The following is a 23,676-nucleotide window of genomic DNA, read 5'->3' as shown; positions in this document are numbered from 1 at the left end:
CCATGGCTTCGAACTGGACAGCTGATATCGGTGGGTCTTCTCCCAGCGCATCGAATCACATCGACGCTCCTCCAGCGTGTCGTCTCGCAAAAAGACGGAGGGAGAGTCCTTTGGCAGCTCATGGTGATAGGCCTCGCAGACACGCGCCAGCGCATGCTGCATTGCAAACTGCAAGCTCGTCATGAAACTGGGGTACCGCGTGGAATAGGCAATGTCGACCGTCGCGGGGTGCACCTCACGGCCTCGAATCACCGTCTCGATCCCCTGAAGGAAGGCGGTGCTAGGTGGAGTGACGCACAAAGGACTGCCAAGGGTGCGCTGAAAAGTTCCTCATCATCGACCGAGGGGCAGTGAACATTGGTGAAAGGTGAGACATTGCCGAGGTGAGGTGGGTTGTTCATCTACAGTTTGGTGGAAAGAAAAATGTCAGTGAAATGATCAAATGGGTGTATGCAAATATAATATAATTGGCAATATGGTGGAATGAAGGAGGTGTAAACCATAAAAGTGTAAAATGAAAAGTGGTATAATAATGCAAATATGATATGGAGGTGTAACGTGAAGAAAATAACTTGCAAGTTTATAAGAAAAGAGGAAATGTAGTATGCAGGTATTATATGGTGGCCTTATATGTGTGTATAAAAGAATAAAACAACAGATATGGTATGCATGTAACAAGGAAATATGAAATGCACAAATCCTAGGGTCTGGTCTTAATCTAATCCATGCTAGGGTCACGTTCCTACAGGCAACACAATGCTTTGATACCATCTGAAGCGATCAGGCCCATAAAGGGTCGATCTCTGTGCTTACAGAGCTAGTCCCTGGATCGACTCACTAGCACACACAGTTTCAAGATGTAATATCAATATAAAAAGGTCAAAACTATATTACATCGCAATGATTCAGAATTTAAGAGTACTTTACAACTTTGCATAACCTCATGGGTCAGCATAAATAAAATAGAGTTTTAAAACAGCGGAAAGATAAAGATAGATGAGCCACAACAACACCACGGTGATAGCATGTTGATTCTAGGCTCGCAACCTAAAGCACAACGATATCTCACTCGTCGTCGGAAACACCTGCAACATTAAAGGTTGTAGCACTAGGGGGTCAATACATTGAATGTATTGGCAAGTTCACTAAGGGGTATAACAGACCTATCAAATACATGCAATATTTGGCTGAGTGGGGTTCAGGCTTTTTGCATGGAATCAAACATAATTTTTCCTACTACAATTAAAGAATATAGTTGTTACTCTATTGGACATTGGGTAGACACACCAATGCTCCTATTAAACTATGGACACCGGATAGAAAAATCCATGGTGCTCCTATCCCAAGTTCAAACCATCAAATTTATGGTTCGAAAGAAAAAACATATTGAAATTTGAACAGAAAGAAACCTCATGACATCATCTTTTCTGGACTTATTTACTTAGCATGCAGCACTGCACTACAACAAAGTCCTGCACTAGATATATCATGCATGCATGTAAAACCATTACCATAAGGAGGTGCCGCACCGAAAGACTTTAGTGCGCACATGCTCCATGTAAAGGGTGTTCAAATTCAGGTAAATTTGAATCTGCCCAACCCCGCGAGCTAGCCCCAGCACAAATCCTTCAAAGACTCCCATTGAGCTGCCAATGCTAGTTCAACGTATTGAATGTAGCGGTTTCCACGGTTTCACGAAAACAGCGGTTTCCAAGTCTTGTCCTAATAATCAATAGAGAATCATACCTTGTGTAGACACGCCGAAAGTATGTGATTGCAGTAGCTATGACTCTGAAATAGCAATGATTTCAGAACATTAGCATCATGACTTAATAATGCCATATGTGTCTGGTAAAAAATGGACGAAATACTATGTTGTAAAGATGAGAAATGAAGCAGCAGACATTAACTAAATAGTGTTTGTTACAGTTAGTCTTATAACAAAACATGCAACACCCTTATGGTTAACAAATGATGCAGATCAAAGATATCAGGGAATACCACCGGCATGTCGATTTTTTTCTCCTAAAGCAGATAATTTTGGTATCACTATATCAGTCTTGAAGTTCAAGCAAACTGTGCAGAAATTTACAAGGAAGACAAGACTTCATGAGGGAAAGGACAAATCAATAAATAACACAAAATTGTGTGTTTCTTTTAGGTAATAAGATACATTTATATGCCCATTAGTGTAAAACTTCTATAGATACAAAAGTAGACCCTTCAAAAGGTAACTCTAGAACTGAAGGAGGCAAGGCTGCTAACTATAGCCTAAAAAGCAAAACAGAAAAAAAATGTTTGACCACAAATGTCTAAAGAGACCATAGACAACTACTATCTCTGTTCCTAAATATAAGATATATAATATGTTCTAGCTCTGTCCTAAGTCAAACTTCTTAAAGTTTGACCAAGTTTAATAAAAAATGTACGGATCTAAAATATGAAATAAGTATACTGTGAACATATATATCATGACAGCTTTAATAAAACTAATTTAGAGTTATAGATGTTCACAGATTTTTCTATCAATTTGGTCAAACTTACGACAAAGATAGAAGTAGAACATCTTATATTTAGGAACGGAGGGAGTATAAGCAAAGGTCAGGAAAGGGAAACAAGGACTCTAACCTTTGTCTGACTTTCACCTGCTGAGCCAACCGCCATATATCTGAATCATGAAATGATTGATGATTTACTACGTACAGAAGAAAAGTAATACAAAATGCACATTAATAGCTTCTGTGTAAGATATTGTCCTGTGCATGCTATGCAGGCTGGTAGCAGCCAAGGCCAGACATCTGGATTGCCAGTTTCCACGCAAGTTGGTTTTTTAATTCGTTAGTTGTTTTACCTAAAATTTCCATTATGTTGAAGTTAGATTAGATAACTCTGTTAGCGGATCTTACTAGTCGTACTGGATTATGTTGTTAGTAACCCAACTATATATGAGTCGTCACATTATTTATTTAAGCAAGCAAGAAGCAATGAAAGAATATGTTCATCCCAATCTCAATTCTCTTCTCTTGCAAAAGCACCATGTGACATACATGGAAGCAACCAAAAAAACTTCATAGACAATTCTATCACCAAAGCAGGGCCGCGAAGTCCGACTATCGTCTCAGCGTTATTTACCCCCGTAATGATCTAAGTATTGCTATGGCCACAGAATTATGACTGCTACAAATGGAATGAATTAAGTGCCAGGGGTCCAATGTCACAAAAAAACAGAACAAGACAAACTTGCATTCTAAATCAGTATATAAATAGAACGAAGATTGTATGATATTTTTGCTCTTGTTTTTGGCAGAAACAGTATGAGTGGTCAACATTTACGTTACATCGAATTTACGTTACAAAGGTGCATGGCCCGGTATGCCCATGTCCACGAGTATAGTAAATAAATTTATCAATACAATAATTCAACTTGTCGCAGTTGAAAAAGTATAGTCCCAAAACTTCAAACATCAAACCAATCCACACAATCAAACATATTTAACAGTGCAGAGCAAGCTTAACTGAACTGTATATCGGTAATATCGTAAAGTCTATTTAACAGTGCAGAGCAAGCTTAACTGAACTGCATATCGGTAATATCCTAAAGTCATCCAATCTGTGAACCATGCTTTGGCCGGTTTATAAACCTTGCAGGTTTGCAAGCTGCCCACCCACGTTAAATCCTTGTAATCGACGTGGTGTGTCACATTTTCTGCAGGGTCCGTCCAGGTGTGCGCGCTCAGTGGGACAACGCATGCCCATGTTCCAGAGGCTTCATGGCATCCTGTCAATTTATCTGTGTGGAGAGAACACAGGTATTGTGCTTGTGGTGGTGTGCGTGTGGTGTGTGGGTCTTCATCGTACTCTCTCCAAAAATAAACGTCATCTAATCTTTCCTATGCTTCAACACACTATCTCCACTCCCAAAACCACACCCCCAATGGCAACCACGCCAGGTCATGAACGGGTTCAGAAACATGATATAATGGCAACGACACCAGACCATGAATGGACTTACATTTACTAGACGGAAAAGGGTATGGAGACGAAGGGCTCACGGAAAGACATGTGGATCTTGACGAGGCGGAACTCCATCGGGGTTATGCCCCGCGCCCGGTCCGCCGCCGGCACCTCGTCCATCTCCTCCGGGTCCAGCAGCTGCTTGCTGCTCACACTCCACACGATTAGCACGGCTCACTGCACGCCATCTCAGGCGAAACCAAATGGATCGACATCGGTTGCCGGCGCCGTACCTGTGCGACGACGCCCAGAAGTTGGCCGCCATCCTGGATCGGCGATTCGCCGGCCGAACAAGGGTATGTGATTTTTTTTATTTTTTGTTTGTTTGAGAGGAAGGGTATGTGATATGTGGTTTCTTTTCGGTAATGGGGCGCCGCGCCGCACATGTAGGCGGAGCCGCATCGGAACTTGCCGGGATCAATAGCCCAACTTCCAGGCCCAAGGTCTCTTTGAAAACGACTTTCGCTTTGCTCTCCCGCATAGTAAGGCTAAGGCCCGAGCTGAAAAGCCCAACTAGGCTAAGCCGGTGTCCGGTTGGCCTGGTCTGCGAGTTCAGCCCGAAATCAGCAGGACCACAAAGAAAATCGTTAAAATGTTAAATAAATCAGGCTCTCTGCATCCACATCGCGCACCACGGAAGTCTCACCTTCGCCGCCGCCGCGCCGTGCCGTGACGCGGAGCTAGCCCGTCCCCGCTCCCCACAGGGATTCCCATCTCCTCTCCGCTCAGGTAACCCTAATCCCCTGCAACTTGATCTGCTGCCCAGTCTCCGCAGCCCTGCATCTCCTTCGCTCCATGCCACTGATTCGGAACCCTAGAAAACGCATCGGCCGGCCGCTTCGCCATGGTAATCCGAGCTAGATGGGCGTCTCGGTGGCTATTTCACAATTCCTTTTCTCGCGGAGTCTATAGACTCATCAAAACCAAGATAGTGTGATTCGTAACCAGCCACCTCATCCTGATTCAGTAATATCGAGAGTTTTTTTTTTGTTGGGGGGGGGGGGGGGGGGTGGATACGAAGGGAATTACCACCTCGCGCTTTTGTTTTGCGCACATGGATATGAAACTGGGCTGCGCTTCTACTCTTAATGTTGAAAATTTGGGGCGTGTTTCAGTTAAGGCCCCAGTTGAATAATGGTTAAGTGGACTCTCCAGATCTTAGCCTACTGTTGCTGTCTGATGTTGCGTCTGGATATGTAATGTGTTGAGAAACGTTCCCTCTTGTTAAATGGTTTGGGTAATTTGCTAGGCTTATATTGTGTAACAAGTAGTGGATGATCTCAAAGTGTTGGATCTTCTTGGCGTTCCTGCCTTATTGCTTAGATACCTTTAGGGAAGAGAGAACCCTCATTGTAACCGGTTCCTCTCTTTACTAAACGCAGGTTTTGTTCACCATGGCCCGCTTGTATGTTGGCAACTTGGATGCCCGAGTGACTGCTGGGGAACTTGAAGATGAGTTTCGTGTGTTTGGAGCTCTGCGAAGGTTAGTTTCTGGTTACTCTGTTATCCTTTACCTTTTATAATAATATGTGTTTGGTTTTGCCTTTGTTGCATTGGATATATGACGTTTTTATGATACATGCATTACAGAGAGGACTATTATGCATGTCAGTACCTTTTAAGGGCTTTGGGTTCTTTCAAGCAATTATGATGTTTACCATTGAAGCTGCTATTTATTTAATTGCATATATGTTTGAGTGGACTATAATTAATCCTGATGTAGTTCATTTTGCAACCTTTTAACTAAGTAAATCTGCCCTTGTGAAATGATATCTACTTCTAGAGTTGCTTGTTGATGGGTATGTTCGTTTTTCAGTGAACATCAATACATAACATGCCTAGCAACTATTTTTTTTGTTGCTATTCAGTACATAGTTTTAAATTGAGCTTTTGGGCCACTGAGAGTTACTTCTTTCAGTGTGTTTGAGCACTTCTTCCTTCCAAAAATGTGGCTCTGATCCTTTGAGAAGGAGATTTGCATCAATATTTGTTTAGACATTTGGCTGATGGAATGACCAGTTATATGTTTCTAACTATTTAAAATGCACAGTAGTCTGGGTTTAATGTTTTGTATCTATCTCTTGACATCTTCAGCTGATTGTTCTGTTCAATGCAGTGTCTGGGTTGCACGTAAGCCACCTGGTTTTGCATTTATTGATTTTGATGACAAGAGGGATGCTGAGGATGCACTTCGTGATCTAGACGGTACTACAACCATTCCTCTTGTGCAAGCTTGTCTGAATCTTGGGCACATTACTTTGTTACCTACAGAACTGATTTTAATGAACTTTTGATAAATGCCTGATTAGCAAGACATCTCTGTCCTTTTTGTTCCTCTTTTGTGTTTGTGTAGCAGGGTTTGGATGGTCGAAACTTAGACAATAACTTCTTTCTTTATAGATTATACATGGTCAGCTAGGCTTCTTGAGTTTGTAGGTTGTGAACTTTGCAGTTTAGATGCACACTTGCACAGTTTGTTATTTTCTGGGTGATATTTCATTTGTGACACTTAGATGGTATTCTAAACTAAGTGTGGTTTCTCTTTCAATAGGCAAGAATGGATGGAGGGTTGAGCTATCTCGTAACTCCAGTGGCCGTGGTGGTGGTCGTGATGGTGGTGGTGGTGGTCGTGATCGTCATGGTGGATCTGAGAGCAAGTGCTATGAATGTGGAGAATCTGGCCACTTTGCTCGTGAATGTCGTCTGCGTATTGGTGCTGGGGGTCTGGGCAGCGGAAGGCGTCGCAGCAGGAGCCGCAGCCGCAGCCCGAGAAACCGCAGGAGTCCGAGCTATGGTAGAAGGTAAGTTATTGTTTTGTTAATATTGCGAATAATCTGTTGTCTTAATAGTTTGGTCACTTGGTGTCAACTTTGTTATCATCCCCAAGTCGTTTTAATCTTTGTTCCCCTAACGGTGACTTGTGTTTGAAGAGTCGTCATACAGTTACCAGCTTGGGTGACCTGATTTTTACTTGTAGTTACTCCATTTGTTTAGTCTGGCTTCTCTAGTTTATGTTCATTATATGCCTAGTACTATATGATGAAAGGAATGACCCCTTAGAAACTTACTATGCAAACAGAAGCTACAGCCCTCGCGATCGCTCTCCAAGACGCCGAAGTGTTTCGCCAGCCCGTGGGCGCAGCTATAGCAAGTCGCCAACGTACAACCGTGGCCGTGATGATTCTCCTGATGCTAAAGGGTAATACAAATTTAATGGAAATTCATTTTCTACTTTGTTCTGTGGTTTCAAGAACAAAATATTATGTCGTGTTCTAATGCATGTCTGCTTATCAGAAATGATGGTACCAGGTATCGCCGCAGCAGGAGTTAGACCTGAAGACTGTTTCCGACTCATGTTCTTGAGAGAACTTAATCTTTGGTCTGCCTGCTAGGAATACTAAGACCTGGCGTCAACTTCTTGACTCCGGTTAAGGTTTCAACTTTATCTTTCATGCTTATTTCTGATTCTGTCATTAAAGAACTTATGGGATGGATGTAGTATGCGACTGAAACCTGTCACCTTTCTTCTGTGTGTTAAGAAGGCATCGTTCTGCACTTCTGCTTAAACGACTCAGCCAACTACGGCTCTCAGTTGTTATCTTCATGGTTTTGTTCTTCACTCTTCCTGCGCCCTTACTGCTTCGTGTAAAGTTGCGAGCAGATGAGAATCTTCCACTAGTCCCTGCCTGCAATGCCTCGTCCTGACTGTGACACTCTTCGTTGAAGATGCTGCCTCGTCATAAATTAGTAATCCCTTATTCTCATAAAATTGATAATTTTGGCTATACTGGCAAGTGCAACTTTTTGAAGTAATTAGACCATTGATTTTCTATATAGAACCAGGAGTCAGCAAGGTATTATTATGCACTACTTGAGCGAAACTAAATCTGCATCTCGTTCATTGGGATGTGATGGGCCTTCGGCTGCAGTCTGCAGTTGAGCATCAAGGAATTTGATGAGCCAGCTTCAGCAAGAGTCATAGCCCACTTAAACAGTTTTTGGGACTTCACCCTTCGCTCTATTCTTCAGCGGTTTTATTCATCACATTCTGCGTGCTTCATTTGCTATCTACGACAAAAATGAGTATAATTCTCGCCTGTTGCTGCCTGCACTGCACTGCATAATACCTGCTGCTGCCTTCACTACATAGTCTCCACATCGGAATTTCTTCTTGCCATCTCTTTACACCGCGTTCCTCCGGCCATCAGACAAAATGGGTGACTTCTTGCTTTCTGCTCATGCTTTATTAACCTGCACATCAAGTTACTTGTACCCAATTCGCTTTTTTAGATGAAACTACTGTGTACTGGTCATTCAATATATGTGTACTTTGTAGACCTTTTTTGCCCTAAACATCCAATGATAAATTCCATGAGATATAAAATGTAATCAAAATCCCTTGTTTTATGGAATGTTCTTTATTGTTTTTTTGCAATGGTTAGATTAAACTAGAGTTGGCCCATAAGATACACCCCAAATTGCTTCTAGATAGGCTGACACAGAATTTTGTGCTAAACATGGACGACTATTAGACCAATATTATGAGGTTATGGTGAGACAAAAGTGATCATTCTGTCCGTGTTGAAAAACATTTTCTAATAGTATAACTTCTATGCACTTGTGCCAAATATTATGACTAATAGTTGGTCCAAGTTTGGCATGGAGTTCCTTATTGACCTTGTATATTTTTAACGAGGAAATAATATTATTTTCCCATAGCCCGGAAGATAGTTTTGCCCTTTTTTTGAGGAGGATAGCTATACCACTGAAGGTGAAGGTTTTTCAATATGCTGCACTGATTTTATGATCCAGACATCGCTGTATGTGAGCATTGACATTGTTTGACTTGCTGACTACCAGTAGTATTTTTGGAGAGAGAAAAACCAATAACTGTACGCACTTGCCAACTTAAGGTGATCTTTTTGTTTTGAAATGGGACTTAAGGTGGTCTTTTTTCTTTTTTCTGAAAAGGGGGCTTAGATGATCATTGTTTTGCCTGCAGTTTGCGGTTGTTTTTAGTCTTGATCAACTTAAGCTACAAGGTACGGAGTAGCTAAGGGTGTGTTTGGTTTATAACAAAAACTGACCCTACCAAAAAATTGGCTATTTTGGCTCGCCCAGCACATCGGGGGCGCGCCTGCGATTTTCCACGCGAAGCATTGGCGAGATGCCGGCGAGGAAAAGCTTCGCCAAAGATTTGGTAATGTCCATCGCCCCTCTAATCTGGTGGGGCCAACCTGTTTTCTCGCTGGATGAATTACGAATACGGAAGAATGCAGTTTACCGTTGCGCCTATATCTTCTATTCTTATCTTTTTTCCTTCCTTTTCGTCGGGCTATGCACACCGATCGCTGCAATCGGCAGGCCTCCTATGCATGAATCGAATCATATAAGAAGTATCTCCACGTTATCTCCTTTCAAGTGACTCGGTGCTTTGATCTGTCTCAATCCACTTCTATAATCTACTGTATCATTTACTTCTAGATTTGCCTCCAGAAAATAGAAGTAGTTCATGCTAATTAAAGTTTTCGAAAGGAAAATTGTAGCATCATTCAAAGGTTTGTGTTACGGTGGCTGCAAACCAAATATGGGAACATTAAGTTGCTATTTTTTTAAATAATACTATTTTTTTAATCATTTTTAAAAATAATACGCGTTTTTTAAAAATTTCAGGAATAATACGGCCTCGGCCTGGCCCAGGCCAAATGGAGGCGGGCACTTTCGGTGCCGGCCGACTGGCGCCTCAGTTAGCCCAACCTAGGCCAACTGGAGCCGACCGGGTGGCAGGCCATCTTCCTTTTCCCTTTTTCTTTATTCCTTCTCTCCTTCCTTTCTTCCTCCTCAGCCCGATCACCCGACCAAGCCTAGCTCCCTGCCCGTTCCCTTCTGTTCTTCTTCTCATCTTCTTCTTCCTAAAAAATGCCCCTAATTTCTAGCCAAAATTAGTGAGTTTTGTTCCGTTTAACCCACAAAACTTCATCCCCTTACTATTTAGCACCCGATGACACCTTGATCTACTGTTTTCATAGAACATGTAGAGCTAATTTCGTGTTGCTAAGTTGGGGCAATGGTGGTGGTTTGGAGAGTTTGGAGGTGGTGGTGGTGCTCATCCGGTGACTGTGAGGCTGCTCGAAGTTGGGGTTCACACGCTTCAAGGGTAAGTCCTAATCTCTCACGTATTTATCTTATAGTGTATATATTTATGATGATACGTGTGTATATATATATAGAAGTATGTTTTATCGTTTGGTAGTGCTCATTATTTTGGACAACGATTAATGTCGTACTGCTTAGTATTTGATGCGTCTAAATATTATGGCCGGTAGTAATATGTTTTGATAGACTAGATTTTTTTTGATGCCGTACTGTTAATATTATGGCCGGTAGTAATATCGTGTGATTTTTTTGACGCGTATTAATATTTTAAATCTGTCGTACTGTTTAGTATTTGACGCGTCTAAATAGTATGGCCGGTAGTAATATGTTTTGATAGGCTAGATTTTATTTATGCCGTACTGTTTAGTATTTGACGCTAATATGCGTACTGTTTAGTATTTGACGCGTATTAATATTTTTGATATGTCGTACTACTTAGTATTTGACGCGTCTTAATATTTTTTATATGCCGTACTGCTTAGTATTTGACGCGTCTAAACATTTTTTTAGGCATCAGAGATGTCCGGTGTAGTGAAGTTTGTTTTTTACTACGGTTTCGGTACTGTCTTAACAACTGAGCACGGAGCTGATCTGAGTCAGTTTAAATATGTGGAGTTGGATCTAACGGTCCCTCAAACATGGACGTTTAGTCGGTTGCAGGAATGGTTGGTAGGATGTTTAGCGCTCAATCCTGAAACATACACCGTCCGTGTGCAAGCATTGTGGACCAAGTCAAGTTCAAATATTTTTCTGGGTTTTGAGGCCGATAGACCGAACATCAAAGTGGGTGCGCTGGTTAGAAAGTTGCGAGAAAAGGGGAACTACACATGTCGCCTTAATCTAGGTTGTCGCTCATGAGACCAATCCAGCTGAAAGCGAGGGTGAATCAAGTTATGACTTGTCCAATGCAAACTCTGTGTCGAATGCTGGAGGTGGTGGTTAGGAATCAGGCCAGAGCTTCGGGGCAGTAGGAGAGGATGAGTACACTGGCGAGGCAGATGCGGACGAAGAAGATGGTCACTTGCAGAACCAGATGGAGGATGAAAATACAGATGGTCGTAGTTCTTAGGACGATGAGTCTCATGAGTCGGACGAAGAGGAGGTGCCGATTCTTGCATCATGGAATCAGGACTTCTCTTCAGCAATGACCGTGAACGATGGGCATGACTCTGCATGGCAATATCATCATAACAACATTGCGAAGGGTGCTAGATTTCCTGACAAGAAACATCTGCAGGATGCAATAATTGCTTGGGCAATGTCCACGCAAAGGGTTTTCGAAATAACAGTCTCTTCACAAAAATATCTGACAATGGAGTGCGAACAAATAGATTGTCCCGGGAGGGTGCATGGCTATGTTCCTAAGTATGACACAGATTGTTTGTGAGTGACTTGGTGTGGCACACATGTGTTATTCCCAGTATCCCTTAAGACCATCGTAACCTCTCGTCGACGCTTCTTGCTCGGTTGCTTTACACGGAGATAGTGGAGAGCAAAGCAATGGAAGTGAAGGCCATCATGCATAAGGTCAGGGTAAGGTTTAAGTACAACATTTTGTATGGCAAGGCTTGGAGGGCTAAGCAGAGGGCTCTTGAGGAAAGATTTGGTTCGTTTTTTGACTCGTACGACTCTGTTGTCTACCTCCTTCATACACTGCAAGCCCGTAATCCAGGCACCTATGTCGATATTCAACACTTCCTGCACCCAGAGTATCCAACTGTGAGGGTGCTGCAACGACTGTTCTTCACTTTCGGTGTATGCGTCCAAGCTTTCAATCATTGTCGACTGGTGATATGCGTAGATGGCACTTTTCTCACTGGCAAATACAGGGGGCAAATCTTGACCGCTATTGGTCAAGACGGCAACAATCAAATCGTTCCGCTCGCATTTGCTTTCGTGGAGGGTGAGAACACTGAAAGTTGGTTATGGTTTTTCAGACAGCTCAAGAGAGCAGTTGTGCATGATAAGCCGAATGTGTGCATCCTTCATGACAGACATGCAGGCATACTCAGTGTGATAAGGACACTGACAAACCATGGGCCTGATGAACAAACTCCATGGCAGGACTTGCAGAGTCGTTGGTGCATGCGGCATTTGGGGGCTAACTTCTTCTCGCAGTTCAGGAACAAGTCACTTATGAATCTATTCAAGAAACTCTGCAAATAGAACCAACAATGGAAGTACACTAAGATACGTGGTTATCTTGATGAGTTCACGAAGAAACATGTTAGGGAGAGGAGAGCGGCACGAAACGCAGCGGTAGCAGCAGTGGCTGCACAGAGAGCAGTTGGAACAGGACCATCTAAGGAAGAACCTATTGGGCTTTGTGACTTGCCAGGGTTTGATCCATCCGGCACTAGGAGAAGGGTTGGGAGGCAGATTAAAAAACTTTCAGCAATGGATAGGGCACGAGCCTCTGGAGCGGTGGTCTTTGCTGCACGACACACATGGCGCTAGGTACGGCGTCATGACTACTAACCTGGCAGAAACATACAACTTTGTTCTAAGGGGAAATAGGGTTTTACCACTTACAGCCATCGTCGAGGGTATTTTCCATGGCACGGTGAAGTATTTCAGAGATAGACGCTAGAGAGCTGAAATGCATATCATGAACAACCCAAATACACGGTACTGTGAAAAGATTATGAAGTACATGGATGAGAAGATGGAAAAAGCTAGGTCTCATACTGTCGTCGCCATCGGTAATCAAGAACACAGATTTGAGGTGCGCTTGCCAACTGACAAATTCGGTTGTGGAAATGAATTGAGGACACCGGAGGTGAAGATTGGAAATGAAGCGTGGCCAACGTGTGAGTGCAACTGCAATAAACCAAAGTTGCTTCACCTTCCTTGCTCATATGTACTTGCTGCTTGCGGGCAGCTAGGGATGGATGCAATTTCATTTGTGTCTCCCTATTACCTGAAAGAATCTGTGCTTAGCACATGAACGGGTGAGATGCTAGGGTTTCGTGCAATGGACAATTTCAACAAGGTAACCCCTTTTGAAATGCTAAGACGACTGGAGGAGAAGCTATGCTCTGTTTACGCGGCTATCACGTGCACCCGCACTTCGGACGTCGTTCACCACCAGGCATCCGTACGGCCCCCGCGTCCCTCCACGCACCAGCAGCGGCCACGTCACCAGGAAGCACCGCACCTCCGACACCACCCGCGTCCACGTCTACCAAAGCAGTCGACGCCCAGGCCACCACTTCCTGAGCAGGCCGGAGGTTCGTCGTGGCACCAGCCGCAGTCTTCTTTCGACTATTGGCACCAGCAGCAGCCATCTTTTCAGGCTGGAGGTTCGGCGTGGGAGCAGCAGCCCCCCTCTTTTCAGGCTGGAGGTTCGGCGTGGCTGCACCAGCAGAGTCCCACGATGAACTTTGAGTTTCGTCCACAGACCCAGCCACAGGGTATGTATATTTTTATCTATTGTGTTCATTACCATGACTACTACACAATTCTAATGCTAAGTACTTTCCCACATGCAGGAGCCTACGGGCATTAGTCGTCGTTGTCCGAACCCTCGTGGGGTAGTGAGCAGGATCACGCTCAAAGACAGGACTATTCTGTCCAACACAGCTGGATGTTCAATACTCCGCCACCAGACCCCACATAGGAGGATACATAGTATCGCGAGGATGGGTCCGTGATTCCTCCACACAACGTTGTGCCACCTCATAGGTATGGCTGGACCACGCCACAGGCACCCCCGGAACGCCGTCCCAGACGCCGTGCCTGATATTTGCATGTAGGACCTATGTATGAGACTTATTTCTACCTATGTATGAGACATATTTCTATCTATGTATGAGACATATTTTTACCTATGTATGAGACATATTTCTACCTATGTATGAGAGAGACATGTTACTATTTTTCGCATTCTTATTCAAGTTACATTTGCAAATAAAAAACGGTAGGACTGAAATACATATGCAATAGAAAGACTGAAATTAAAACCGACAACTTAAAATAAGATAACCTAACTCTAGCCCTACGAAGATGAAGTGCTCTTGCTCTTAGACGATGATGTGCTCTTTCCCTTCGACGGTGCAGTACTCTTCTCCTTGGACGATGAAGAACTCTTACCCGTTTTGCTTGGCATGAAGATATCTTCATCGGACAATGATGTACTCTTCCCCTTGGACGATGATGTGCTCTTTCCCTTCGACGGTGCAGTACTCTTCCCCTTGGACGATGAAGAACTCTTACCTGTTTTGCTTGGCATGAAGATATCTTCATCGGACGATGATGTACTCTTCCCCTTGGACGATGATGTGCTCTTTCCCTTCGACGATGCAGTCCTCTTCCCCTTGGACGATGAAGAACTCTTACCCGTTTTGCTTGGCATGAAGATATCTTCATCGGATTCCTTTTCTTCAACCCATAACAATGGATGTTTTCTAGCCCATTGTAGGTATGACTCACTCTTACCTTGACTGTGCTTCTTCCACCTTTCGTGCAACCTTAGCAATTCTTGCCGTATCTCTGCAGAAGTTCTCAATGGGATTCTGCACCTTCTTAATTGGTGGCCCAGCTCAGTTAGTAGGGTGTCACTACTAATGAGTTCGTCCCATGGAACTATCCTATTGTCTACCTTGAAATCACCGACTAACCACAATAGCCTTCGGGACATACCTGACCAAAATCTACGATCATCTGGGAAGCCGGACGACATCTTCCCAGACGAAATGGTGAGACTACACTTCAATACCATGGACGGTCTTTTATAGTTACAGAAGATACAAATAGGCGGGAAACGGTGGCGGGAAAACAAGGCGGAAAACGGTGGCGGGAAAACAAGGCGGGAAACGCTGGCAGGAAAAGGAGGCGGGAAACGGTGGCGGGAGAATGAGTTTGAGAGCCTATAAATACCTCATATCCGGTAGTCATCCAAGCATCCTTTCCCACTACTGTTTTTTCCAATATTCCAGTGTCCCCCAATGAGTTTGCCTTGCTCCGACCAGGGCGAGAGGCCGAGGAAGATGAAAGAAGCGATGTAGCCTCCGGGGGTGGAACATCACAGGTGTTGGTGCGGCAATCTATGCAAGGTGAAGGAGGTGACAGATTTTTCAGATAAGCTGGGCATTAAGTTTTTCATGTGTGCGAACTATGAGCATGATCCACCTGTCCTGGTTTCGCCGTACGACAAGCCTCTGGTAAGCACATATAGGTGTGCTTAAACATGTTGTGTGTGTCATATTCGATTTATTTGTAACATTAGGCTATTTTGTAGTCTCCTCCGCCCCTATGCATGTGGTATCGTTGGATTGACATGGAGATGTCAGATTGGGCGGTGGAAGATATTAACACAAGGTCACGAAGTGCCTGGCAGCGTTTCCACGCGGAGGAGCGTGCGGCAAAAGCTGCAGCCCATGAGAAAGAGGAGCAAGAGAGAGAGCTCAAAGAGCATAGGGAGGAACAACGTCGTTACTTTGATGAAGCACTGAGGAAAAATAGGGAGAAAGCGCTTCGCATGCAAGAGGACGAACGAAGGCGCAAGGATGCTCGTGAGGCAGAAAGGGAGAGGCAAAGAGAAAGGGCCGCCGTGGCAAAGGCTGCAGAGGAATGTGGCGATACGTCTGGAAAATGGCCTAAGTGGACTCAGTAGTGCTTGTATTGTGTTTCAATTGTATTTGTTATCTTAAATTCTGTCCAATTAGGTATTATCAAAGTATGTTAATTTAGTCGTGCCTTGGTTCCGTAATCAGCACATTATCGATGTATGTTAATTTATCCAAGTTGTCAAGTCTTTCAGTTCAAAAAACCCGCAAGGAATCGACACAAAAATTGTCCAGCACATTATCGATGAATGTTAATTTATCCAAGTTGTTAAGTCTTTTAGTTCAAAAAACCGCAAGAATTCGAGACAAAAATTGGGCCTCGGTGATTAATTCAAATTAGTTCCAATCGGCTTCGGCAAAACCAACTGCATCCAGTCGGCCTGGCCGAAACCGACTGCTCCAGTCGGCCTGGCCGAAACCAACTGGGCTCCAGTCCCACGCTCTGCACAGCCTGCCTCCAGTCGGCCTGGGCCAGGCCGAGGTCGTATTATTTTTGAAATTTTTGAAAAACACGTATTATTTTTAAAAATGATTAAAAAATATATTATTTAAAAAAAATTAGCCATTAAGTTTGCCAAAAAAATTGGCCCATTACAATGGTTGTAATCCAAACAACTTCCACTTGCCAAAAATTTGGTCATGCCTTTGTTTTGGTCATGCCAAAATTTGCCAAAAAATTAGTGGGGCTGATTGGGGCTCAAACCAAACACACACTAAAACATCTTTCGTACTCCTATATGTAATCGTTTCATTGACACGAAGCTTCAATCGTTGCCTGAAGAAAGTTTGCGTAATAATCAGGTGGTATCACGGGCAGACACCATCCTTTTTTTTATCTATCGTCTGATTCGTATCCCTGGTCACCGTCAATGGAATGATTAGTATGCAAGTGTGGGCGAGATTTTATACGCATTACGCAACATCCTTAAATTTCATTTCCGTCACTCTCTCACATCTGGTCAGTTTTAACGTGAGAACCGTGTTGTTGTGCAAGTATTGGTCGCAAGATGCGGTTATCACCAAACCGATTTACATTCTCAAATTTTATTTCGTCGCCGTCTTAGTGTGAGATGACAAGCACGTCGGCGTAGCGACTACCTGAGCGGCAGCCACACGGCACACGCTGCTGCCAAATGAGTACCAGTACAAAGAGACGTGACCGTCGTCCTTGACCAAGAACAAACAGTACAGTAGAATAAGCACTCCATAATCTTGTCGCTAAGCTTCAGCGAGAGAAGAGAGTTTTCTTCTCTTTCGAGAAAAGAGAGATACTGATTGAATAGGTTCCGAGTAAATAAACAGAGCGACCAGCCACCGCCCGCTCACAGGAGTGGGCAGGGCACTCGGACCACCATTTCAGGGCCAGTGCGCTTCTAGGGGGAAGACTGCATTTGCTCGTTTCGCGTCCTGAGGAAGAAGCACACCCAGGTAAGTGTCTGGGGCTGCACAAGTGCACGACGCCTGCCTTTGAGCTTCCACTGTCCCGAAGATTTTCCAGACCAGCAACAGCAAGGCATGCTGGGATCTCTTGCGCTTGGTCGCCCCAGCAGACTCCTGTGCTTGCCGCGGAAATTATTATTGTAGTACAAGCTTAAAAGATGTTATACTGTCATCATCGATACATCTACTCCCTCCGTCCACCAACAACAAGGGGCATATTAGAATTCGGTTGACCAAATCTTTAACCATAAATTACTTCATGAATATGTGATTAATGTGATCAAAATCATAACCATAAGCAAATATTTTTGAGTAGAATATAATGTATATGAAACTATGTCATATAATTTTATATTAATAGAGTAATTTGTGGTCAAAGCGTTGGTCAAAGAAAAACTAATACGCCTCCTATTGTTGGACGGATACAATACATTTCATCTCTTACAAGGAGCCAAATGCCTACATGCCAACGAATCGTGCAGGGCCACACGTCTTCTCCATCACGACTCCCTAGTTCTTGGCAGCTGCCTCTCTCAAAAAAAAAGTTTTGTCAGCTGCCTCACTTGGTCCAAGTCATAAATATAAAAGAAAAGAATATGTACAGGAGTATGTTTTCCTCCTATTTTTTCGTTGTTTTGCTGGTTCGCATTCATTCGGAGCACTATTCCATATCTCTCTGATCAATTAACCATGACACTCTCTGTTGTGATTATAGTGGATTTTATCGATTAACTATGGGCCTATGGCCGTTGGCTTCAATGTAACGCTGCAAAAATGAATTTCTTTTTATAAGTGCATAATTTACCAGGTATTACAAGCAGAATTTATGTTGGTTTTTAATCAGGTTCCCAACTAGCATCATTGCCAGGTCAAGTAAGATTGTCTCACATGTCTCCTGAAAAGGTGCCTTTAAGCAGGAGCCGAACATAAATCAGATACTGCACCTTTAAGCAGGAACAGACACATAACCAGATACTCCATATGAATTCCGGTTTGAAGCCCTTTAACCCACCATGGACAAATTTAACTCAGTTTGGCAACAAAAAGAATTAGATGATCAGGGAGCCAAAAAGACCCCCGGTTAGCTCAGTTTGGTATTGTGCTCTCGTAAATCTATTTTAATATTTTGCTTACAAGAATAGATGAATAAATCACAGCACACAAAAAAGGGCTGGTGAGTCAAACTCGTCTTCGCCGGGGTGGCGACGACCACTGACGCACCCGCTTTACGACCAACTTACCATTAACCGCAGCAACAAGTGCGCCACTAACCCCGAGCTTTAACCCTAACCCATCGCAAGCGGGGACTAATAAAGTAACACGATAATTAGTTAACCGCAGGCGGGCGGAGCATCGCATCCCCGGACAGGCAGTTTCCGCTTCTTCTTCTCCAGGTCGCCTCCCTCGAACTCCTCGCCGCCGGCTCCGCAATCCCGCCTCCCCGCCCTGATCCCGTCCTCTCGCCGATGCGGAGGAGACCAGTCACTGGCTGCGTCGCTGCCGGATTCGGCTGCTGAGGCTGTAAGGGTTGCTTGCTTCGGGTGCTTGGATTGGATGGTACGCAGGTCACGGGGTTCCTTCTCGGCGTAGCTGGTTGGAGCTATGTTTCCACCGAGGAAGGTGGAGGACGAGATGGCGCTCGGCAGGCAGAGGACCGTGAGGTGAGCTGCAGCAGTTATCTTCTCGATCTGTTAATTTTTGCTCGGGGATCCTGCATTTGGGCTCCGAAAGGACTGTGCTTCGATGCGAGCTTTGGGGTTGTTCGTTGGAGAGGAGGGGTTGAGACTCGACAGGATTAGTTTTTTGAGGGACTGTTATTCAATTAGAACATGTAGGTGTAGTGGTTAAACAATAGCATGGAGGTTTTCTCCCATTTAGTTGATCTGGCCGGCAAAAATGACTGCTCTTATTATTAGCATTCGGTGGATATGGTAAAAGTACTGCACAGCTTGAACCAAAATTGGTGATACTGAACTAAATTTGTTTAGAAATAGAATGGCCTCTACCTGGTTTTGCGTTCAGAATCTAGAAACAATTGTTTCTATTGTTGCTTAGGAACAAGAGTCGAGTCATATGTTTCATTTTTCGCAATTCTTTTCATTGGTTAAAAAATATTGATGATAGAGTCCAATCAATTTTTGTGCCGCTACCATTCACAGGTTTTATGATGAGAGGGGTAAACCAACGATTCCTATTCACCAGAAAAAGGCGGGGTTTGCTGCTAGCAAACTTGGTATCGCGAGCTCAGGGAAGAACAAGATTTTTGTGGGAGGAGATGTGCAGTATAACAAGATCTTTGATCCATCAAGTGACTTCATCTTGACATGGAACCGCATGTTCCTTTTTTCGTGCTTCCTTGCTCTATTTATAGACCCCCTGTACTTTTACGTGCCAAAAATTGTCTACAGCACCCCTTATTCCTGTGTTGGGACAGACAGACATTTAACCATCATCATTACATTCTTCCGATCAGTTGCTGATTTATTATATGTGATTCACATCATAATGAAGTTCAGAACTGCATTTATTAATCCAAGCTCAACCTTGCGGGTATTTGGAAGAGGAGATCTTGTCACGGATCCTAAAGAGATTGCATGGAAATATTTGAGATCGGACTTTGTAGTTGATGTGGTGGCTGCATTGCCCTTGCCACAGGTAACTTGGTAATCTTTTTCTTCGCTCTTAGTAAGTGAATATCAATCGTACTAATGTTCTCTGGTCTTAAGGCGTTTGTCATTGTAAGTATTTGGAATCTTTGATCATTTTTTAGGCGGATATGGTACATTAAGTTCGAAACTGTAAGATGGATGAACTCAAATATTTTCTTCAGTTGAATTGCAGATAACATTTTGTGTAAACACAGTTGATGTAGTTCTGTGCTAGTGTTGCATTCCACCATTCTCTCTGAATCAATTCCTTAGGATTGTCTGAAAAAGAAGGTGTTCCAGTAAAAGATTACTCAGAATGGCTTCAAGCTTTTGTTAAATGGTCTTGGTGAAATTTGCATTCAATAGAGCAGTATTCACATTTTTTCTTAATTTTTTAAAACTCTGAGGTGCCTCAGCCTGATGATGTATACCTGCACCCATGCTCATGCGTGAGCTTGTTCAACCATCTACCACAACAGATCATTCGAGTTTCTCATGTCAACTGTATAACTTCCAAGATAATCACTGAACCTAAAATTTCCACACTCCATTGTGAACTGTGTATATATGTTCTGCAAGGGAACATGTATTGTTCTATGACTTCTGTCTGGCTTAGAAGCACTGTACTCACAGCTGTCAACAGTTTTATTTCGTTCATAATGGATGAGACCTCTGTTTAAATTATTTATTCTTATGTATCTTTACTTTATGTGCAGATCATAGTCTGGTATGTGATACCAGCTATTAAGTATTCCACTGCTGAGCACAATAATAACATTCTGGTGCTTATAGTTCTCGCTCAATATCTTCCAAGACTATATCTCATATTCCCTTTAACTTATGAAATCGTCAAAACTACTGGAGTTGTTGCAAAGACTGCCTGGCAAGGGGCTGTATACAACCTGCTACTTTACATGATAGCTAGTCATGTACGGTATCCATATGCTTTTATGTGCAACCTTTCATCATTTCATATCTTGAAGTTCACAAAATTTCTTGTTACTCCCTCCGAACCATAATAAGTGTCGCTGATTTGGTACAAAGTTGCACTAAACTTGTACTAAATCAGCGGCACTTGTTATGGATCGGAGGGAGTAGATGTATTGCTCAAGTTTTCAGCTTTCTTGTTTCAGGTACTAGGTGCACTATGGTATTTGTTGTCTGTTGATCGCCAAACAGCCTGCTGGAAAATGACTTGTAGGAATGAAACTGGGTGCGATATTAGGTACCTGGATTGTGACGCGCCAAATAAAAATTGGTCCAGTGAGACTGTTGTCTTCAGTAGTTGCAATGCTAGTGATACCAGCATCAATTTTGACTTTGGCATGTTCTTGCCTGCATTATCAAATCTAGCTCCTGCTCAGGGTTTCTTGATAAAGTTCTTCTATTCCCTTTGGTGGGGTTTGCAGAATCTAAGGTATTTCTGTCATCAACATCTTGATATGAAAGTATACTGACTAGAACTTGTGTTGTAATTTCCTTTACAAACAGATGGCTCTTTAATAGCATTATGTACTTATTACATGTTACACAAAATGTTGGGATCTTACTCTTTCAGTGTGGATGCATGTACATTGCAAACTTACCTTGAAAGTTCAACCTAGTTCATCTTATCATCAGTCCTTTATCGGTTGTCAGGATTAATAAGTGATTCTCTAACAAGGTACATCTTTCTTTTATTTTTTGAACAGTTGCTACGGCCAGACTCTTTCTGTGAGTACCTACATTGGTGAGACATTGTACTGTATATTCTTGGCAGTACTCGGTCTTGTCTTGTTTGCACATTTGATTGGAAATGTGCAGGTATATTTCACATACTTAAATCATACTCTATATATTGTAGAAAATCGTAATTCCTGGGCATGTATTTACCATTTTTATCATGATGTATCAATGTGAACTGATTTTGTGGGAAGATGTTAGCGTAGATTGTTATTTATTTTATTTTTATCATTATCATTATTATTATTACTATTATTATTCCAGACCTACCTACAATCCATCACTGTGAGGGTTGAGGAGTGGAGATTAAAGCAAAGAGACACGGAGGAGTGGATGAGACATCGTCAACTTCCTCGTGAACTACGGGAAAGAGTTAGACGATTTATCCAGTACAAGTGGCTTGCAACTCGAGGTGTGAATGAAGAGTCTATATTACAAGTTCTACCTGCCGATCTACGGCGTGACATCAAACGCCACCTTTGCTTGGGTCTTGTTCGTCGGGTAAACACTTTTACACACTAGTAATAATGGCACAAGTTGCTGTATGTATACTAAACTTCTTTGCATTACTGTGTCAATTTGAATTGATGTGCTTCTTATATAGCAGCCCCATTTCCATTGTTGATGGGATTTTTCTCCTCTTTAACCTTTATAAAAGAAAATCTGAGGCTTTTAGTAAGAGCGTATTTTTTCTAGATGATTATTTGTCCTCTTTTAAATGAGAACCTAATGGAACTTGTTTGCTTCTGAGGCTGCTGGTCGATAAAAAATCAAAATATTGCCGAATGTGGAATAATATTTTTGTAGGAATAAAATGATTGCTTAGCGCCACCCCCCCCCCCCTTTCCCCGCCCCTAAAATGTAAGACACTACTGATTGCCTCTACTTAAATCATGTGCTAATTAATCTCTTTCTGTTCTGATGTTTCAGGTTCCATTTTTCTCCCAGATGGATGACCAACTTCTAGATGCCATCTGTGAGCGTCTTGTGTCATCACTGTGCACAAAGGGCACATACATTGTCCGTGAAGGTGATCCGGTGATTGAAATGCTCTTTATCATTCGTGGGAAACTGGAAAGTTCCACAACAAATGGTGGCCGCACAGGCTTCTTCAATTCAACTATCCTGAAACCTGGTGATTTCTGTGGTGAGGAACTTCTTGGATGGGCTCTTGTTCCAAAGCCTACCGCCAATTTGCCATCATCCACTCGCACAGTGAAGGCGCTCATAGAAGTGGAGGCCTTTTCACTTCAGGCTGACGATCTCAAGTTTGTGGCCAGTCAATTTAGGCGGTTACACAGCAAGAAGTTGCAACACACTTTCCGTTACTACTCACACCATTGGAGAACGTGGGGCTCATGCTTCATCCAAGCTGCTTGGCGACGTTACAGGAGGAGGAAAATGGCGAAGGACCTTAGTATGAGGGAGTCATTCCCTTCCATGAGATCAGATGAATCAAGTGGTGAAGATGACCCTCCACCTAAGAAGAATCTCTCTCTAAAAATGATGGCCGGGAAGATCATGGCTGGGAACAGGAAAGGTCTTAAGACCTTGAAAGAGTTGCCTACACTAAAGAAGCCGGATGAGCCAGATTTCTCAGCTGAACCATATGAGTAGGTAATGCTCTGTCCAAACGATATTTTTCGATGATGGAGGAGGCTGTAGTCAGACCGGTGAGAATGCTAATTAACTTTGGATCCTAAAGCGATTAAGAGACGTTGAATGTTCTAATTTACATAGAAGTTTAGTCACCGTTACATTGTACATTCAGATGTATTTTGTGTTTTGTAACATTCTTGGTATCGTCATGACAGCGCGCCATTACACTGACAGCCAGAGCTTCAAATAGGTTTCTTTTTTGAAGCCATAGATTGTATATTGAATTATTTTGAGTCTGTAAAGTATGAGGGTTCCTATTTTTAGTCAAAAGACCACTTCAACATAAAGATTGTACATGCCACATATTTTTCTCCTTTCATTTTCTCCTACCTAATGCAGATTTTTATTTTTCTGAGCGAGGACATTGCACATGTTGTGTACTGACTACTGAGTAATCACGGTGTTGACGGCGTCAATTAGCTGCACGGTCAAATTAGCTAATGTGGACAATATTTGCATACCAAATTTGG

The 23,676-nt window shown here is 43.0% G+C and overlaps 3 protein-coding genes across 6 annotated transcripts in view; 2 read left to right on the top strand and 1 right to left on the bottom strand.

The window, feature by feature from the left end:
* The window catches only part of LOC100821206 (cyclin-C1-1), an 8,775-nt gene extending 4,391 nt beyond the window's left edge, over window positions 1-4,384 (bottom strand). Inside the window, exons 1-4 of one of the 2 annotated variants that reach the window (XM_024462230.1) lie at window positions 4,248-4,384; window positions 4,053-4,159; window positions 2,629-2,695; window positions 1,747-1,791 (exon numbers count right to left, since the gene is read on the bottom strand). In XM_024462230.1, the coding sequence (XP_024317998.1) occupies window positions 1,747-1,791; window positions 2,629-2,695; window positions 4,053-4,159; window positions 4,248-4,279 (251 nt within the window). In that variant the 5' untranslated portion in view covers window positions 4,280-4,384. The remainder of the gene's footprint in view (window positions 1-1,746; window positions 1,792-2,628; window positions 2,696-4,052; window positions 4,160-4,247) is intronic. The other variant, XM_003570227.4, reaches the window with a different exon arrangement.
* A 203-nt stretch (window positions 4,385-4,587) lies between these two features.
* On the top strand, window positions 4,588-8,421 carry LOC100846717 (serine/arginine-rich splicing factor RSZ21). 3 transcript variants are annotated; one of them, XM_024462148.1, is made up of 8 exons: window positions 4,588-4,743; window positions 5,397-5,497; window positions 6,131-6,219; window positions 6,566-6,815; window positions 7,094-7,213; window positions 7,309-7,447; window positions 7,557-7,761; window positions 7,852-8,421. In XM_024462148.1, the coding sequence occupies exons 2-6, from the start codon at window positions 5,409-5,411 to the stop codon at window positions 7,343-7,345; spliced, it is 585 nt and encodes a 194-aa protein (XP_024317916.1). In that variant the 5' UTR covers window positions 4,588-4,743; window positions 5,397-5,408; the 3' UTR covers window positions 7,346-7,447; window positions 7,557-7,761; window positions 7,852-8,421. The 3 variants fall into 3 exon arrangements, with proteins under 3 accessions (XP_024317916.1, XP_024317915.1, XP_024317914.1); XM_024462147.1 differs by having other exon boundaries at window positions 7,554-7,761; XM_024462146.1 differs by having other exon boundaries at window positions 7,309-7,761; window positions 7,852-8,409.
* A 10,076-nt stretch (window positions 8,422-18,497) lies between these two features.
* Window positions 18,498-23,520, top strand: LOC100846411 (cyclic nucleotide-gated ion channel 17). The gene is made up of 7 exons (XM_003570224.4): window positions 18,498-18,838; window positions 19,337-19,832; window positions 20,542-20,754; window positions 20,959-21,242; window positions 21,517-21,628; window positions 21,812-22,048; window positions 22,478-23,520. Exons 1-7 carry the CDS (start codon window positions 18,780-18,782, stop codon window positions 23,162-23,164), a joined length of 2,088 nt encoding a protein of 695 aa, XP_003570272.1. The 5' UTR covers window positions 18,498-18,779; the 3' UTR covers window positions 23,165-23,520.
* The last annotated feature ends 156 nt before the right edge of the window (window positions 23,521-23,676 follow it).

The sequence above is a fragment of the Brachypodium distachyon genome, chromosome 3 (genome assembly GCF_000005505.3).
Source record: "Brachypodium distachyon strain Bd21 chromosome 3, Brachypodium_distachyon_v3.0, whole genome shotgun sequence".
In the NCBI taxonomy this organism is placed as follows: Eukaryota; Viridiplantae; Streptophyta; class Magnoliopsida; order Poales; family Poaceae; genus Brachypodium; species Brachypodium distachyon.
This window is presented reverse-complemented; position numbering and strand designations above follow the sequence as displayed.

What these genes read in the sequence shown, in the direction of transcription:
- LOC100846717 (XM_024462148.1), top strand. Translation starts at nt 5,409, where the DNA reads ATGGCCCGCTTGTATGTTGGCAACTTGGATGCCCGAGTGACTGCTGGG. An exon ending in AGTCCGAGCTATGGTAGAAG is followed by an intron (nt 6,816 to 7,093) that starts GTAAGTTATTGT and finishes CTATGCAAACAG; the next exon opens with AAGCTACAGCCCTCGCGATC. An exon ending in GATTCTCCTGATGCTAAAGG is followed by an intron (nt 7,214 to 7,308) that starts GTAATACAAATT and finishes TCTGCTTATCAG; the next exon opens with AAATGATGGTACCAGGTATC.
- LOC100846411 (XM_003570224.4), top strand. Translation starts at nt 18,780, where the DNA reads ATGTTTCCACCGAGGAAGGTGGAGGACGAGATGGCGCTCGGCAGGCAG. An exon ending in CTGCATTGCCCTTGCCACAG is followed by an intron (nt 19,833 to 20,541) that starts GTAACTTGGTAA and finishes CTTTATGTGCAG; the next exon opens with ATCATAGTCTGGTATGTGAT. An exon ending in GCTTGGGTCTTGTTCGTCGG is followed by an intron (nt 22,049 to 22,477) that starts GTAAACACTTTT and finishes CTGATGTTTCAG; the next exon opens with GTTCCATTTTTCTCCCAGAT.